The sequence below is a fragment of the Cadophora gregata genome (assembly GCF_030347475.1).
Source record: "Cadophora gregata isolate MNR1 chromosome Unknown scaffold_17, whole genome shotgun sequence".
Classification (NCBI taxonomy): Eukaryota; Fungi; Ascomycota; class Leotiomycetes; order Helotiales; family Ploettnerulaceae; genus Cadophora; species Cadophora gregata.
The window spans coordinates 724,831-742,153 of NW_026695940.1; the positions used below are offsets into that span (position 1 = coordinate 724,831).

Sequence of the window (17,323 nt, forward strand, 5' to 3'; positions counted from 1 at the left end):
TGAGGAGCCTGAGCCCAGCAGTATAACTTCACAGTCGTCCGCTTTGGGCGAAACTAAACGATTCGGGAAATCACCAAACAGTGCTTGTGCATTAGCGTGGCTCCACTAGCATCTCCCTTCATGACGGGATTCGTGGAGCTGCATAGGCTACGTCAGAGCCAGCCAATCCGAGCTTCTGCTCACCTAAGCAGTTCTCCATGACTTTTCTCAGACTCCTGGGCATCTCGAGAAAGGCGCAAAGGCTCTCAGACTCAAACTAGACCTGGAGATCTGAATGCACAACTTGCTCAACATTACTCGAAAAGAATAATCATCAAGTATGGAGGGAATCAATGTACTTGTTCCGGCAACTCCAATGGTTATGGTGCAGAGGATGACTGTTGCTGCACCAGCATCAACCAACACCCGTCCCCATGCAGAAGTTGTATAGTATATGTCTCCCGTCGGAGGAATCATATCGAGCTCAATCAATCACTCGTGGAAGCCACAGTACAAGTTTGTTAATTCCAAAAAGTACAATAAAAGGAAAGCTCCTACAATACGCCATCATTACACAAGACGCGAATCGGACGTGTGGTGGAGATGGAATCGTCATGCAGCTACATCTTCAGACAAAATTTCGAGAGTAACATTGTCCATAAACCCATCGGTGCCACTAAGCATTGGGTCATCAACGGCACTCTCGACATTCCACTATCCTCTGAACATGCAACCTAAGACACATGCCCTATTGGAGCAGTACCTTACACACGCAGCGAATAGAATGTATCCAATACGGTCTTGCTTCAAAAATAGTCCTTTCCGATCACCTCGGTGGTTTCACTTTGCAGTAAACGATGCTGCCATGCTTTACGGAGTCTTGTTTGCTGGAGCGGTGTATTTGGCATTGCTCCAAGGCAAGAGAGAAACAATGGATACAATGTACTACGAGAACGAAGCAATATCGATTCTTCAAAAACGTCTCGAGACCTCAAGTTCGGCCTTTGATGATGCAACTCTAGGGACAATATCATGCCTTGCCCTAGGCGAGGTAACCACCCTGTCCGACAATTTCCAGGTATGAAACTTCGCTGAAACTAGTACTTCAGGCAATACTGGGGAATCAACAGCATTGGACCATACATATGCGAGGTATCCAACATATGATGAAACTGAGAGGGGGGGTGGCATCTCTTCCTTCCTTCCTTCGAGCAAAGCTGCACCGGTAATTGTTCCTGCCTCATAGTTTTCTATATCCTGACGTAAACAGGGTGGATGTAACGGGTGCAATCAACTACGCAGAAAGACCATATCTCGATTTTGTCCTAACGGATCGATATGGTCGAGTCTTCCACTTGAGATCCTCCAAAAGATAGCCACTGAAATGACGGAATTACTAACCATGAGTGAGGTTCACCCCTCTCTGGTGACAACGTTGACCAACTTGGCATACTTCACTATTGCCATTAAAGAAAACAAATCGAAGCGAATGGGCTTCCTCGACCCGATCATTTTCACAGAAGATCTGCATGGGATCCAGCACAACCTCCTCTCTTTCTCCACACTTCTACCTGCCTTTGACAACCCCGCATCCAAGGTTGACAAAGCACTCGGATTCGGTGCCTTGTTATACACGAAATCAATACTCCAAGAGTTCCCGAACTCAGTGACAGGCCCATCGATCCTGCTTGCGCGGCTCCAAGAGTCACTGAGCGAGATCGAGTTCTCGGAATCTGTTGTTCCTCTGCTCGCTTGGCTTTCTTTGATCGGTGGTGTGTTGTCAACGGGGGAGGGAAGAGAGTGGTTCGTTGCTCGCTTGCGGATGTTGATGGCAACCAATCGGACAACTTCCTTTCAGGAGTTGGCAGGGGGCATGAACAGGTTATTGTGCCTGCGAAATGTCTTCGAAAATGCATACGAGGATAGTTGGCTGGAAGGTGTGAATAAGGCGGGGTCGAACCTTGGTGGGAAACGATAGGGAATCACCCATACCTGGAGCCGCCTTGTTGCTTCGGCCAAGTGGGAGACTGTCTGTGTCGCCAACTACTGGTGTTAAGTGATTGCTGTATTCATTATTACGAGGAACCCAACCACTTCTCTTGAGGCAGTATAGGAGTACCAGTTGCCATCTAGACTTGGACGTGTTGAACTTCCAATCTTCCCATCTTCCCATGATACTATTGCATTGCACCGTCAAGTCTTTGTCCATCAAGGTTGGTGATACAAACCTGCTGATAGCCCTTATCCGGCGAACTGCAATTCTAATATACTCTCTGCATACTGCCGAGAACCGCAGATCTTGCTTTTCAATGACTCCAGAATAAGACGCATCCAGACTTTCGGAAGCGCAGGGCTGCACAGGTACCAAGTTCTCAAGAAGACTGGGCAGACGAGGCAGTCAGGCATCAGATGGAGGAAAAAGCAAACGCGGTCATCTGCAGCTCACATCCCGTGCAAATTTCCTGATCTCGATCGATCTCGTCAGATGTCAGTCATTGGGCACCTCGAGACGTGGCCGTGCCACAAAGGAGGACGAGGATCGTCATTTGGCGGTGGCTTTACGGAACATCCAGGCCGTGTGGCCATCGACTGAAACGTTTTCTGTGCGATGAGAGCACCTTTGATTCGTGGGACTGCCATTCTGTTAATAATTGATCGTCCTAAACCCTGTTTCTGGGACAAAGTCAGATTCCCGCTTGCGAGGTCTGCTGTGGCTGATGTACGCCAAGTTTCGTGGAAGCGGCGTCATGGCTCAACGCTACCCGCCTGTCAAGTGGACCCTCCCTGGCTCCTTAAGAAAATCCTGGCTTCTGCCAACCTTCATGGGCAGCCAAGTAGACTGATTGGATTACCCTGACCTGATAAACAAGTAGTCAAGCCACATGGTCCAGTTATTCTTCCCAGTCTCGAGCTGCCGAGCTGCCCTGGCCCTGACCTGTGCCTGCGTGAAGTTCAAGCAAGGCGGGCCCTACAGGAGCGAACCTCCGCCTTTGATGTCATGCTAATTGAGCCTCCCATATCAACTTCCTCGAGACCGTCTTTCATCCATCATTCTTACCTGAACTGTCTCATACCAAGCACTCTTTACTTAAAAGAACGTCTCACCTCAACCAAACTCAACCATATCTCCTTCCTTTCGAAATCCATACATGGTTTCGATACTGACGACAACCCCACCAACACTGCAACGCAAAACATATATCACTTGATCGTTAGCAAGACTGAACAGACCAGTATGATGAATTCTAGCCAGAAGTCTCCAGAGAGAGCATTTGCTCTCCAGAAATACCTCCTCTTGCACTCGCAACACGATGCATTGCAGAAGCACCTCAATGGCATCTCAGCCACGAGCCCAACAAGCTCAACCTCACCAACACGATCTCCTTCCCGCTCCCGCTTCTCATCTTTCTCTTCCTCGTCAGAGGCCAATACCGCACCATTTCTCGTATCAAATCCCACAGAAATCACTCCACACCACCGCCGAAGCGGCAGCATGCCTCGTCATCACCAGCGTCCTCCATTCAGGACACGCAGATCTTCACTGCCGACTGTCTTTGACGAGAGCATTCTGGGAGAGATCGAGGAGGATGAGAACAAACTGAAGGATGTCAACTTGCAAATCAAGAGCACGTTGACGGAGTTGTTGAATTGCGAGAGTGTTCGCAGTGACAGGAAGTACCGGATGTGGGTACAGAGCAGACTGATGGATGCTGAGAAGGAGTTGAAGGGCTCAAGGACCAGGAGTTGTGATAGAAGACGCAGTGAGGACCTGGGAGGAATGATGTTTTAATGAAAGCATGACGTCGATATGGGAGATGTTGAGCAGGACGTGGAAGGACATATGGCGAAGGAACGCTGGCGTTTGGTTGTACCAACATTGCTGGATGCTTTTGCGGGCGACATTAGACTTTTGTACTGTACTGTATTAGATACCCCAGACTGTTTACTCAGCAGCATGTTAGTTCAATTCATAATGAATTATGACCTCCATTATTCTACTTCTATGCCTTTTCAACTTGAAATTTAGCTTTGCCTCCGTCAGCAAGCAGTATTTATCAGTTTCGCATTCGTCGCATTCACCTAATTTACGCCCGTACAAAGTTCACGGGGTTCCGCCCCCGGAAGCCAAATACCCGGCACTATCATCGGCGAGGCGCAGTCCTATTATACAAGGTCGTCCCAATTTCAGTTCTCTCATCACCATGCCACCAAAGTCTTCTTTTTAACTCCGCCTCCTACCACAACTCACCGCATTCGCGCCCTGAGAATGCGATGAAGCTATCACGAGATGGCCTGAAAGGGCATAGTGTCCACCCACGTGAGTTTCCGGTAGTGAGTTTCACATGTCAGTGCTCATTCAGAGTTCGCAAAGCTTCTGCAAGTCGCAGCGCTACGATGATACAGCCCACGTTTGAGAGGTCGAGATCAGACGCACCAAGACGTCTATGGCAGAAACCCCGAATTAGACTGTCGCATGAGTAGAGCACATCCCATCAACTGCTTCACCGCATGTTATTTGCCTTTCTGTATATATTATCATTTGTTTCCTTTCCTTTTCCCCTCATTTCCATTGTTTCTTACCCAGATACCCCAGAAGCATTGCACATACAGTAGACTTGCTTTTAATTTGAGAAAAATATTTAATCATGTCGGAGAAACTACCACCTCAGCAGAAGAGCGCTTTCTTTTCTTTCATCAAGGTTTGTACTTGTCTCCTGACATATTGAACTCAATTCTTCAGCGATTGCAACTGGTCACTGACGATGTTCTGCAGTCCCTCGCAACATTCAAAGGAGATCTGGCATCCCTAACAGCGCCACCCTTCCTCTTATCCTCGCAGTCGATCGTCGAATTCTCAGCATATTGGGCGGAACAACCATCATTATTCGTTGCGCCAGCAAGCGAGCCAGATCCAGAGAAACGTGCGTTGCTGGTGTTGAAATGGTTCCTGAGTACGCTGAAAGAACAACATAATAATAAGGACGAACATGGGAAGAAGAAGCGGATGAAGCCATTGAATCCCTTCCTAGGAGAGCTGTTCTTAGGGAAATGGGTTGATAATTCAGGAACCACACAACTTGTTGCTGAGCAAGTTAGGTAGGTTACCACGATCATTGGAGAAGATGTCTGCTAATGAAACCAGCCATCATCCGCCGATCACAGCATGTAATATCTGGAATGACGAACACGGGGTCAGGCTCGCAGGCCATGTTGCCCCAAAGGCCTCCTTCTCAACGACAGTCCACATAGACCGAAAGGGCTACTCGATATACCACATCGACAAGTACAACGAAGACTACCTAATAACAATGCCAAAAGTTCATATCGAGGGTATAATGACCGGGTCCCTCTCTCCTGAGCTCAGTGGCACAACGTACATTCGAAGTTCTTCTGGATACACTGCAAAGATAAACTACTCGAGTAAAGGTTGGATGAGTGGGAAGAGCAACTCCTTCGTTGCAAGTCTATACCACGATGATCATGAGAAGGATCCACTCTACACGATCGATGGGCAGTGGAGTGGACAGTTCACGATAAAGAAAGCGGCCACGCAAGAAATCATCGAGAAATTCTGCACCAGCTTGATACCAAAAACACCACTCATAGTCGCGCCAATCGAGAAACAGCATCCTCTAGAGTCGCGACGGGCGTGGCGAAAAGTGGTAGACGGGATCGAGCAAGGCGACATCTTTACCGTTGGACAGGAAAAATCGAAATTAGAAAACGAGCAACGAGAGATGCGGAAAAGAGAGAAAGCTGAAGGACGAGAGTTTCAGAGGAGGTACTTCTCGAAGATGAAAGACGACCCATTGGCAGAAAGGCTAGCTGAAGGAATCAAGGGGCCGACGTCAATAAAAGGTGACATGGATGGACATCATAGGATCTGGAAATTTGATGAGCAGAAGTACAAGAGGGTGCAGCAGAGTTTGAGAAATGGGAGTAGGAGTCCTATGAGGCCGCGATTTGATTCTGGAATTGGTGGTATTCTTGTGGACAAGGTTGAATAGGTTCGCTGTCCTTCTTTCTTCCAGCGTGGTGTTCGGTGACTTATGGATTTGATTTTGGCTCCAATAGAAAGTGTAGAGATAGACATGTGTTCCGAACAGAGTTTGATGATGCCTTTGGCCCCGGGAATGGTGAAGCAAGTGACCTTCTTCACATGTGAGTCAAGGAATCTTCATCGTTGGTACTGTATCACTCAATCCCGAGCCACGGTTGCATCACAAAGTGCATCATATGCGACGTCGAAATTTCGAGACATTCAGCCAAAACAAAAGACGAAAATGACGCAAACCTCCCCTCCAAGAGTCCAAAGAAGATTCCCGCAGCCTAAACACGCGATCGTGATCCTGCAGGGATGCAGTCCACCAACCAGACAGCAGATCAGGCGCTTCAGCCACTCACAAGCGAGATATTGACGCAAGGCTACCGAATGACATCATAGGGCTGCTCAACATTCACGAGGCAGGAACGAGAACGAGGAGCTTCACAACTTGCTTATCTATATAAAGAAGGCTTGTCGTCGACCTTGAAAGCTTCATTCCATAACAGCAACAGCTCAAGTCTTCTCCTACCACCAAGAAACTCAACCACAAGAACCAAACAAACAAAACAAACCCGCAAACATGTCTGACAAGAACACCTCCACCCTCCAAAGCTACGTCGACAGCGCCACCGGTGCTGTCCAATCTGCTTTGGGCAGCTTGACTGGAAGTACCTCTGATCAGGTAAGATAGATCCTCTTCTTACATCTTCCCCTCATGTCAGCACAGACTAACAACATCAACAGAACGTCGGCGAGGCAAAGAAAGCCAAAGCAGACCTCGAACACGAGGCTTCCCAAGCTACCCTCAAAGTCGGCAACCTTTCTGCATCCTCCTCAGGAGCAGTCACCAAGGATGACCCCAAGAGAACTGAGGGATCGTGGAACCAGACTGTTGGATCTGCCAAGGAGGCTGTCGGAGGCCTAGTTGGTAACGAGGTTGATATTCCCTGCCCTGATTACTGAGTTGGAGAAAGCCGAGGCTAACCTTTCAAACCAGTCTCTCAAGCAAGCTGGCGCCCGTCAAAATGCTGAAGGCAAGGCCCAAGAAGCCGAAGGACAACTCACCGATCTCGGTACTGGTATCGGAAACCGCGTCTCTGGTGCCGTTGGTGGAGCGGTTGCTGGTCTCACTGGTGACCGCGAAGCTCAGTTGAAGGCTCAAGAGCAACACGATATTGGCAAGACCCAACAACGTGGTGCTGAGCATGATATTCAGAAGCAGAATTCTTAAGTGGATGGTACTGGTAAATGATGGTAATGGGTGTATGATAATAAGATCCATGGATGGAGGAACGGTTGGGAGGACGGAAGTGATAGCGATGGTCTTTGCATGGTTTTAATGGAGCTCACTTGAGTCCATAATTGCGAGTTTGTTTTGATACCACGAATGAATACCCCTCTATGCGAAAGCTTTGTGTCTTCTCTGTGATGTTGTGAGAACTCCCTGGTACTTGGTGACCCATAATATAGGAACGCGGAAAGCGGCCCGACCACTAACTCCCGCCTTCGATCCGAGTCGCGCGGCGGTACGACATGCAACAAAGATTTCGAAGCCCCACGATGTCCTAGTTATACCACTTAGGTACCGCAGCTGGTGTTTACATGTAGCAAAATCAAATATCAACCTCCACGATCTCACGATGTCCCGACCTCACTCCGCAACATCGGCAACCTTCAACTTCTCGTGCCGAATATTCTAAGCACAGGAAGCTCGGCGTCATGAATGAGGCTTTGCACCCGTATGCGAGAAGTGTTCAATGGGTTGGGGGCAGGGAGTTCATGTCGATCGCTAGCTGCGAGGATGGTTCTGGAGAGGAAGGCAGCACGTTGTTATTGAGCGGCCATAAGCGAGATGCGTACTGCGGACGTGAAAAGCAGATCAAAGGTGAAAGAAGCTATTTAAAGGACCAAAAGAGGAGGAACACGGAAGTCAACAGAAAGCGACCCGTGTGAATGTCATGGATATTGTTAATCTCCGGTAGGATTCGATTGTGATTCGACGAGAGCACGCCGCAACCTTCAAATGGCAATGTTACTTGCCCAGCTCAGCACATTCACAAACCACGTAGTCACGGTCAAGTCAAGCAGAGAGAAAAGGTGGATACAGCTGCTTAGCTCGAACATGCCATGTGAACGGAGATACAAACAGGCTATCTAATTATCATGTCCTTCGGATATGCACGATGCTGATTTCAAGATTCGGTCGTTCACGGCGGATTCCTTATGACCACTCGTATTCGGCTTTACTTGTTAAACGAAATTCCCCAGCGTAGATAGGCAATTACCCCTGAGTTACAGTGGGGTAGAGTCGCCGGGCACTGTCACTACATCCGAGATCGTGGACATGATACCCGGAGATGGTCCCCCCCCCCCGAAAATCCGGTTATATCCGTTGGAAAACGAGATTAACGCTTGGTTCCAGGCGGCATTGGAGAAATTTGAATATCCAGGCACTCGAGTTCAGGACTAATATTCCCTCCCCGTTCTAATTGTTAGGCGCTGTTAAATTATACACTTGCTGCTTTTGCAATCCAGCTTGTCACAAGCAATACGGTGGCCTGGTTCTAATTATCAGAATTTCGACTACTAGCCGGTCCACCTCCTGTTTTGCTCGGGGCTCGCGTATAGTAGACCTGTGATTTTGAGAAACAGTGGTCGAAATATTCAAGTAGTTGTTTGCTTAAAAAGCGCTAGAGAATGAAACCGGGGGCTGTCAGTTGTGATTAGTTGGAGGGAAGACTATTGTAACTCACTTGATCTGTTTTCGCCGGGCAGAATGCTTGTGATAAGCAGAAAGCATTTGTTTGGAATAATATAATCTATTAAGTTTTTAAAGTAATGTGGAGTGCCATCGCTATAGTAATACTTCTATGCCTGAAAATGCTCCCATAGAAAACCTTCCGCCTGTACTTGAGAATTTGATGTCCCGCTCCAAAATATTTCGCCGCCTAACGCCATGGAACAAAAAGAAAAATTGGTATAAAACAGACATTCAATTCCCCACGGTACCTCAAGCGGCACCGCCCGGCTGTACCTTGCCCTTCAAGTTTGTCCACTTGCTGCATAGTGAGAAGATTACTGCAATACCAGCGCTGGCGATCGCGATGGCGTACGCGGCTTGGAGGCCCTTCATGTATGATGTGACGATGTCAGGTACGACATCTGCTGGGAAGTGATCCCGGATCTCCGTCACACCAACAACGAGAACATCAGCTGGGGTTGTGGATGGAGCATACTTTAGGATACTGCTTTGCAAGACGTTCGAGAGAGCGACTTGACCGGCGGAGACGAAGAATGCACCTCCGATTGTTTGCGCAAATAGGATCATAGCTGTGACTGAGGAAAGATCCTCAGGTTTCGAGACAGCTTGGCCGATGATGATGGGAACTTGCAGACACAGACCAATACCAATACCAGAAAGAGCCTGGTAACCGATCCATGCCGAGGACGAGGAGTGTGTGTTCAGAGTGTAGAGAAGTCCAGAGCCAATTGTTGCGATAGCGCTTCCTCCAATCATCCAAGGAACAGCAACACCAAATGCTGAGATCATGCCACCAGAGATAATTGTGGTAATGGTACATCCCAAAATCAGTGGCAAATTGCGGACACCAGAGTCGGATGCAGAGACTCCACTGACGACTTGGAAGTAGATTGGGAGGTTGTAGAGAAGGAGGAAGAAGCCACCTGCGAGGAAGAAGATGAAGACCATCCCACTCCAGATATGGCGGTCCTTGAGAAGGCGTGGCACGATCATGGCACGCTCCCCTTGGTACCATTCAATGACAACCCAAACAGCAAGAATGAGAACGAAGCCGACGAGCGTCCCGATCACTTCTGAAGAGTCCCAGCTTTTGGTTTGCCCTCCCCATTGAAGAGCAAGAATGTAGCATATGATGGCTCCCATGATGACGAACGAACCGGGCATATCCATTTGCAGGAACTTCTCCTTGAGGGTAGCTTTGACCGGGACGGCTTGGGCTGGTGTGGTGAAGAAGAACAGGATGATGGCGGCTGAAACTCCGCCAATTGGCAAATTGATGTAGAAACACCATCTCCACGTAGTATTCTCAGCAAAGACACCTCCGAGGAGAGGACCGATGACACTGGCGATACCGTATGCTGCTCCCATGAGTCCGGTAAAGGCTGCTCGCTTAGATGGTCTAGCCGAGAAAGCAATAATAGTGTAGGCACCCGATGCAATACCAGCTCCACCAACTCCAGCAATGGCTCTTCCAACAATAAGTGCTGTACTATTGGGCGCCACACCGCAGATGAGAGATCCGAGCTCGAAAATGAAGATGGCGATTAGGAAGGTTGTCTTCAACGGGAAGTACTTGTAGCCCTTTCCCCAGGTCGATTGAAAGGCTCCCACGGTGAGGAAGAAGGCAGAGCCATACCAGCCAACTAGGTCAAGTCCAGCGAATTCGTCGGTGATTTTCGGAATGGCTGTAGCGACTATAGTCATATCCAGAGATACCTTGTACAGGTTAGCATCATGTTCAAAGTACTGAGAAGTGCTGGGGACATACAAGGAAGATACTGAGAAGCAACGCAACCACGATCATGGCCATACGATAGCCGTCTGGATATTCCCCTTCATCGTCGTCTCCTCCTTGGACAGCTGGAGCATCCCTGATCGAATCATCTTCTTTATCTGTTGGTGATTCGTCGAAGCTACCATTCGCTTCGAGCTTCTCTTTGTTGAGTGATCCAGGTGGAGTAGGGGAAACGCTCCTGCCAACTTCTTTCTCCCCAGCAAGCGTTTCGGCTCGAGAATCCATTGCTGTAAAGTGTGAATAAATTTCAATAATGATCCGGAGAAGTAGGATACCAGGAGAGTATGGGCTCCAGATATGAATGGGAGAAGTAGAGATACCAGGAAAGTATGGACCTCAGGTATGAATGGACAGAGGAAGATGAAATGCACTGCACGAAATCTTATGAAAGCACGGAGGAGCGAATACTTATAAGAGAAGGGTTTGACACAAAACGAAGACAGGGGTTAAGTTTGACCAGGCAGCTTTGCGCTGGTGGAAAGTCGTAGTTCACCAGTGTTTGGGCCCATAGTGGATCACGACCATTCCAATGGACCTGTTACAAAGCCCTATGGTCTAAAGACGTGCTGACATGCTGCCCAGCAAAGGAGATAAAGTTGTTGCTCCGCCGTCAGCAAGCCAGCCTCAACCGTAACACGACGAAAGACGGACATGCAGCAACGTAAACACCGACAGGGGTCCACGGCTACGCGAGCCTACTGTAATTTGCGGCAGTGATTCATCGAGCAAGGGGCTGGGCACCATGATTCTGGTTAGCTCTGGTTCAGAGTAAGCACGTTCGCCGTGCTCGGCGGTGATGAGTGCTGGGTGAGCGCGAATGGCTCCAAATGAGTCGAATGCGCTTTGTCATCCCCGTATCAAGCCAGCCTTCGGCAGACGGTCGATTTCGGCCGAATATACGAGCAGGGCAGGGTTTTGCAGCCGCATCTGCACCAACCGGAAATACATTCCCAAACGACGGGCTATATCCAGGTCTTGGAATGTCTCCGACTGGACTTGTATTATTAATGCTGCATTTTGATGCGAGTACGAAGGACCGCCGAAGAAGACAGATGAATATTTATTGCGTGGGAAACCCGTGGATGATGAAAACCCAGCAAGGGGGGGGGGTATTCTCCCGTCAGGATCTGCAGGGACTGGCCTTGGCACAGCCAATATCGATACCATCAACCTGGAAGCAATCTACTGGTCTCACTCAACGTACAAAGACAGTAACCATTTCGCTGGCTAAATTCCAAGGTACTCCGCGGCCTGGGTTTTACGCCAAGGTAACGGATACCGCGAGAAATTTACCCCAAATGGTATATCCTATTCATTCCGAAGGCGGTCCGATTCCTTACGTCAGGTCGTCAGCTTATCTCCAAGCATGCCAGAGGTGTGGTTACGATACGTCGATGTAAGTGTTAATCGCTTGTATCCAATCATTCCCGAATGCACGAATTATCACTGGCTAGAAGAATCTCGGGTTTCGATTTCGGGTCCAGGTGAAGCGGTGAAACGTCTTCTGCAGCTTACGGTCGTCCTCCTCTCATTTGTCATCTGATATATTCTTCCGACGCTCATACCGAGACTGTGTCGATAGGGTTTGTCCTTCGAGATCACGATAAAGGTCATGTGCGACTGGCTCGGAAGATATGCAGCTTTTTAATTCCTCAAGCATTTCAGTTTCGGGTGCTTCCGCCCCGTTGCGGTATCATTTTGGTCCGCCGCGCATTGCGAGATCCAAGAAAATAATTACAAGGTATCAGCGCGATGTGCAAGGCAAAGGATGTGCTCATACATGAATGTTCACAAGTTATAGCTGCGTTGTGGTCATTTTTGGATCAAGTGTGCAGAAAGCCCCGTCAGGTACGTTGGCGCTGAAGATTTCCACTTTGGTCAAAGCCAGAGAAGTGCATGTCCTCAAAACGTCAGAGAACATCATCTCTTTGAACTGATTCCGTACACTTGTCATCATAGATGCGGGGTATTCTGACAAAAGTCAATTTAAGCCCTCCCTGTGGACATCTCGTTCCTTCAGATCCCACCAGTAGTGCTGAGTGAGACGACTATCGAGATAGAGCTAAGGCCTCGAAACAATCAATCCAGGTTAATTTGTTGTTTTTTCACGATCGTACGAGATACGATTTTCTATCTTTCGGAGTTCGTATTTAAGTTTAAACGGCTTTCCTGGAGAATTCGCCAGACAGCTTGCGGAGTGGAGTTTTGGCGATGATGTAAGTGATCAACTTTTCCGATATAACTTACACACATGTAGTACTTTCTGCTCTCTGCACATCGTCTTGTTTTGTTTGGTGGATCTAGTGTGATAAGATGCAGCTAGTACACACTTTCTCTTGCAAATGAACGATCAGGGTGTGATAGTTGTGGATCAACTAAAACTCTACCGACGCCAAACAACAGCCGTAGACACTAACTATTCAGAAAATAGACAAACTAATAACCCAATGATCCATCTCAAATAAGCCGCACAAGACGTCAACGAGGCGTCATGCGACCATACAACAGGTTTAACAATACGTGCTACGAGCGAGGCCTGCAGACCTGTCGAAGGACATGTAAAGGCCCTTGAAGGAGATACCATGCCTGAGATACGCAGATCATCTACCTCACCCAAGACGATTCGGAGCCGCTTGTGATTATGGAGGTTATTGGTGGAGAAGAGGAGCGAGGGGACGGGGAGTGTGATAGGTTTTATGGGCATGAGGGGGATGGGAGGCATGGGAGTGAGGAATCAGTATGGCGGTATGTGCAATAAAGGCGAGATAGAGCAAGGTCAAGCTGAATAATATGTGGGTGGGATGAAGTCATCAATGGAATGGATGCGGGAGCAGGACTTCCATTTGGAGAAGGTGGCTTTGGCGGAGGATGCTTTGCTGGACGGGTTGGAGGTGGTATACCAGGTATGGAACAGTAGGCATTCTGTGGAGGCAGAATCACCTGAGCCTTTGGGGGACAAGGCTTTGGTGGAGGTATGCAGGGCATGAGCCAGGAACGCCGGGGGTGTTGAGGTAGACTCGTCAAGCTCTGGGAGCGACGACGACACTGCAAAGTCATAAGGGAATCACAACACATCTCGGAATTATTTACATGTCGTTCTCAAAGATCCAATCCAGGAACGAGTGGAGTTCCAGGGTACTTGGCACAAGAGTGACATAGGAGGCTGGCTCGAGTCTTCTTGGGATGGGAACAAGTCAAGGCGCGCTGAAGAAAAGTGTTGACATTATTCACTTGCCAAAAATGCGATTTTGACAGTAACGACTCATTTTCTCAAGTTGATCATTAATCACAGTTGTGGTTATCGAATACGAATCTGATATCTGGGTAAGTTGATAGCCAACGTGAACTGTAAATATATGTTCGGTTAAGCGAGGTGACTCTAACAAATACGGATAGCGCAACAGAAACATGGAAGTCATTGACATTATTATAATTTCCCACTAACAAAATACCAAAGCAGTCATTCCTAATAATACAAAAACTGTTGCAGTATCGAAAAGTAACGAATCCAAATAAAATATCGGTAGCGCAAGCCTGCTTGACCATCAAACAACCATCTTTTCGAACATTTCAATCAAACTCTCTTGGTAGGATCGGATTGCTTCTCTTCGTTGAAGCTAGTAGGATGGTGCTCGACAGATTCGGGCTCATAGAGATTTTCTTTCTCGACGTTCTGTCTGAATAGATACTTTCTGAAGAAGTAAATGAACTGCCTGCCTCCGTACGCAGCATGGTCGCGAGACCTAACCGAGAAGACTTGATCCAATTCTTCGAGAGTTTTGCCTTTAGTCTCAGGAACGAAAAACAAAACTCCAGTAAAACCAATTAAGTTCCAGACAGCGTACCAAGCGAAAGCTCCCTGGGGCTTGAAAGCCTTCAACAACGATGGCCACGTGACTGCCAGAATGAAGTTGAAGAACCATGTCGTGGCTGTGGCGAGGGACATTCCTTGAGCTCGGATATAGAGAGGATATGCTTCAGCAGAGTACGTAAATGGAACAGGGCCTTCTCCAGGAGAGTAGACCATTCCAAAAAGGTACAGTCCAAGAGCGACACACGCAACCCTGGCAGTTGAATCTGCTGGAATCCAAAAACTAAACCCAGCGAAGAACAAGCAGAGACTCATCAACGGGAAAGTCGTGAGCAGTAGATTTCTTCGTCCAAAGGTATCAATGGTATAGACAGCGGGTATAGCGACTACGAAACTGTCAGCGCGTTGTAATGGCACAGAATTGGATCCGGTAAGCGCCGTCATGCTGGTCGATCCTAGTCAGACTTCTACCACTTACAAAGGAAATTGATAACACCCCAGCCCATAGAGGCTCCAAGAGCACTCATTTCAGAGAGATCCGCATCGAGGAATATTTGAGACGAGTAGTAAGCGATAACATTCACGCCACAGAACTAAACGGCTTGTTAGAAGTTGCTTGTACAAACAACAAAATCATCTTACCTGTTGCATAAACATGACGATTTCAGAAGCTTGCATAGCTCTTCGATTACGTGGAACGGTGAACATCTCTTTCACTTTGCTTTGCCCCAGCTTCATGCTCTCTTTCTCAGCCTCGAGGAGAGTGTGCATGTAAAAGATGTCTCGGGCGGCTTGGACTTTGTTGTACCGGAGCTTACACATGGACTTGTAAGCTTTCGCGTGGCGTGCTTTACTCATATACCAGCGGGGTGATTCGGGACACATGAAGACGAAGCAAACGACGATGATTGCTGGAAAGCACGCTGAGCCCATCATCAATCTCCAGTTTAGACCGGTGATTCCCGGAACATCCTGGACCTTATAAAAGGCCAAATCGGCAGCATAACCAACCATGATTCCGAAAGCGGTCCACATTTGCCATTGCATCACCAGAGCACCCCGAATTTGTGGTGGAGAACACTCTGCAGCATACATTGGAACCGTCGCACTCTTCGGTCCAATTCCGAAGCCGAGAGCAAATCTGGCGATGAACATATGCCACCATGTGTTGGTAAAGGCTTGCCAAAGACAAGCAATAGCACTGATTACACAGGTAATAAACTAATCAGGTAACCGTCAGCGATGCTTATGATATACAAGGACATGTTGTATGTCCTTGTCTCGAAGACGACATAACCTTACAACAGTACCACGACGGCCGAAGAAATTATTCAAGGGAATAGTCATCCAGCTTAGATATTGTCAGCGCTGTAGAAGTCAAGATCTTGGAATCAGGTATTCGAGACGTGCCTGAGCAGATCCCTCAAAAAATAAAAATACAGTTAAGCAAAGTACTTACCACCCGATGACTGCGCAGCACAGATACGGCGCGGAATTTGTCAGACCGATGAGCCATGTCTGCCTTGAGCTTGTCTTGTCGCCAATACCAAACCGCTTGCTATAAAAAATTTGAGCGCCATTAACCACGGTCTCGTCTGGATGAATGTCAGCAGGGTACTTCAAGGTTGAGACGGTGGAATAACTTACCCATTCCTTGCACAGCAGCGCATATGCTACAGAGAACAATCACCAGGAACAATTTGGTTGGTTGGTTCCACTTGCGAGTAATCTCGGCCTCCAGAATTGTTCTCTCCTCGTCAGTGAGCCCTGGAACCTCTGCATGGCGGTTGGGATCTTTAGCCAGGATTGCTCCGAGTCTGAAGGCCCGGATATCTTCCTCGTCTCCCATCTCGTTTGTCCTGACATACTCCTCTCCTTTGGCCTCCAGTTCAGCATTAGAGAAGCCAGCAAGTGGATTAGCTATCTTCGCGTTTATATTTGCTCGAAGCCTGTCCGGGTCCAGCTTCTCGAGGCCGGCATCAGACTTTCGCTGGGCCGTGCCATTCTCGACGTGAGTCTCGCCAGACTCAGTGCTGATCTTACCAGGATCCTGGGCTGAGGAGGCCATGGTGAAAGAGATACTTGGTTCTTGAATCGAAATATGTACACAAAAAAATGATAAGTGGAGCACTTTTGAGCCTTTTCAAGCAAAGCGAATAATCATTAAGATTCTGCACAGAATCTTACAGTAGGAGAGTAGGAAGGGAATAGAGAGCTTTATCTTTGCCAAGTTGCCATGAACGAACAAGCATTACAAGCATTTGCGTCAGTCGATCGACACTTCTTTGTAACGTTTGAACATTGGTAGGAACCGTTTGGGGACCATCACCCCGCCTTCTTGTCATGTCAACAAATGATGTGATTGGACTGAATGCAAGTTCGTGGCAGAGGCGGCACAGGATCTAGTGCCTAAATAGTAGCTTGACCAGACGCAAAACTTAATCTTCTCGATATGCGATTGCGAACGATCCAAGTGGCCAAATGTAGTAGATTGGATCTCGTTTAAGAAGAACACAGCATTCATGGCTATCTATCCTCATCTGCACAGTCAAGATCCAAACATGAGATATCCTCTTCTGAAAAGTATTCCCGTGTTTCTGCCTTCGACGATGCGACTTACTGCAGAAGAAGCAGATTGAGAGCCGTCGCCCAGAGTAATGGTGGATCTACGTCACCCTGCAACTTTGTGGCTTGTGGCTGTCCCAGGATCTCGATTGAAATGGAGGTGGGCCGTAGCTTTTGAAGGGATCACAAGAGCAGTAGTTGCTGGCTTGGCTTCAGTTTATGCCGATGGATGGACGGCTCGCTTAACCACCAGCTGTGTTGTGTTCGTGATGAAGGCGCTGATCGAACTGCAGAGTGACGTAAATCTGACTGACATCTAAACCGCGAGCAGAACCCATGCCCAGATGCTCGCTTCCACGCCAATAA

At 48.2% G+C, this 17,323-nt stretch overlaps 6 protein-coding genes across 6 annotated transcripts; 4 read left to right on the forward strand and 2 right to left on the reverse strand.

Annotated features, from left to right (window-relative positions):
* Positions 1-1,011: 1,011 nt before the first annotated feature.
* ONS95_006064 (uncharacterized protein) lies at positions 1,012-1,957 on the forward strand (the record flags this gene model as incomplete). The annotated part of the gene is made up of 3 exons (XM_058499502.1): positions 1,012-1,030; positions 1,089-1,204; positions 1,250-1,957. 3 exons carry the CDS (start codon positions 1,012-1,014, stop codon positions 1,955-1,957), a joined length of 843 nt encoding a protein of 280 aa, XP_058350546.1.
* Positions 1,958-3,214: 1,257 nt separating this feature from the next.
* On the forward strand, positions 3,215-3,769 carry ONS95_006065 (uncharacterized protein; the record flags this gene model as incomplete). Its single annotated transcript, XM_058499503.1, has 1 exon — positions 3,215-3,769. The coding sequence occupies one exon, from the start codon at positions 3,215-3,217 to the stop codon at positions 3,767-3,769; it is 555 nt and encodes a 184-aa protein (XP_058350547.1).
* An 856-nt stretch (positions 3,770-4,625) lies between these two features.
* OSBPL8 (Oxysterol-binding protein- protein 8) lies at positions 4,626-5,987 on the forward strand (the record flags this gene model as incomplete). The annotated part of the gene is made up of 3 exons (XM_058499504.1): positions 4,626-4,679; positions 4,754-5,076; positions 5,123-5,987. The coding sequence occupies 3 exons, from the start codon at positions 4,626-4,628 to the stop codon at positions 5,985-5,987; spliced, it is 1,242 nt and encodes a 413-aa protein (XP_058350548.1).
* A 618-nt stretch (positions 5,988-6,605) lies between these two features.
* Positions 6,606-7,256, forward strand: ONS95_006067 (uncharacterized protein; the record flags this gene model as incomplete). Its single annotated transcript, XM_058499505.1, has 3 exons — positions 6,606-6,707; positions 6,770-6,961; positions 7,023-7,256. 3 exons carry the CDS (start codon positions 6,606-6,608, stop codon positions 7,254-7,256), a joined length of 528 nt encoding a protein of 175 aa, XP_058350549.1.
* Positions 7,257-9,035: 1,779 nt separating this feature from the next.
* ONS95_006068 (uncharacterized protein) lies at positions 9,036-10,806 on the reverse strand (the record flags this gene model as incomplete). Its single annotated transcript, XM_058499506.1, has 2 exons — positions 9,036-10,502; positions 10,555-10,806. The coding sequence occupies 2 exons, from the start codon at positions 10,804-10,806 to the stop codon at positions 9,036-9,038; spliced, it is 1,719 nt and encodes a 572-aa protein (XP_058350550.1).
* Positions 10,807-13,960: 3,154 nt separating this feature from the next.
* Positions 13,961-16,667, reverse strand: ONS95_006069 (uncharacterized protein). The gene is made up of 6 exons (XM_058499507.1): positions 16,040-16,667; positions 15,852-15,987; positions 15,695-15,743; positions 15,035-15,613; positions 14,871-14,985; positions 13,961-14,778 (listed from the first exon to the last, which is right to left on the reverse strand). The coding sequence occupies exons 1-6, from the start codon at positions 16,458-16,460 to the stop codon at positions 14,156-14,158; spliced, it is 1,923 nt and encodes a 640-aa protein (XP_058350551.1). The 5' UTR covers positions 16,461-16,667; the 3' UTR covers positions 13,961-14,155.
* Positions 16,668-17,323: the final 656 nt, after the last annotated feature.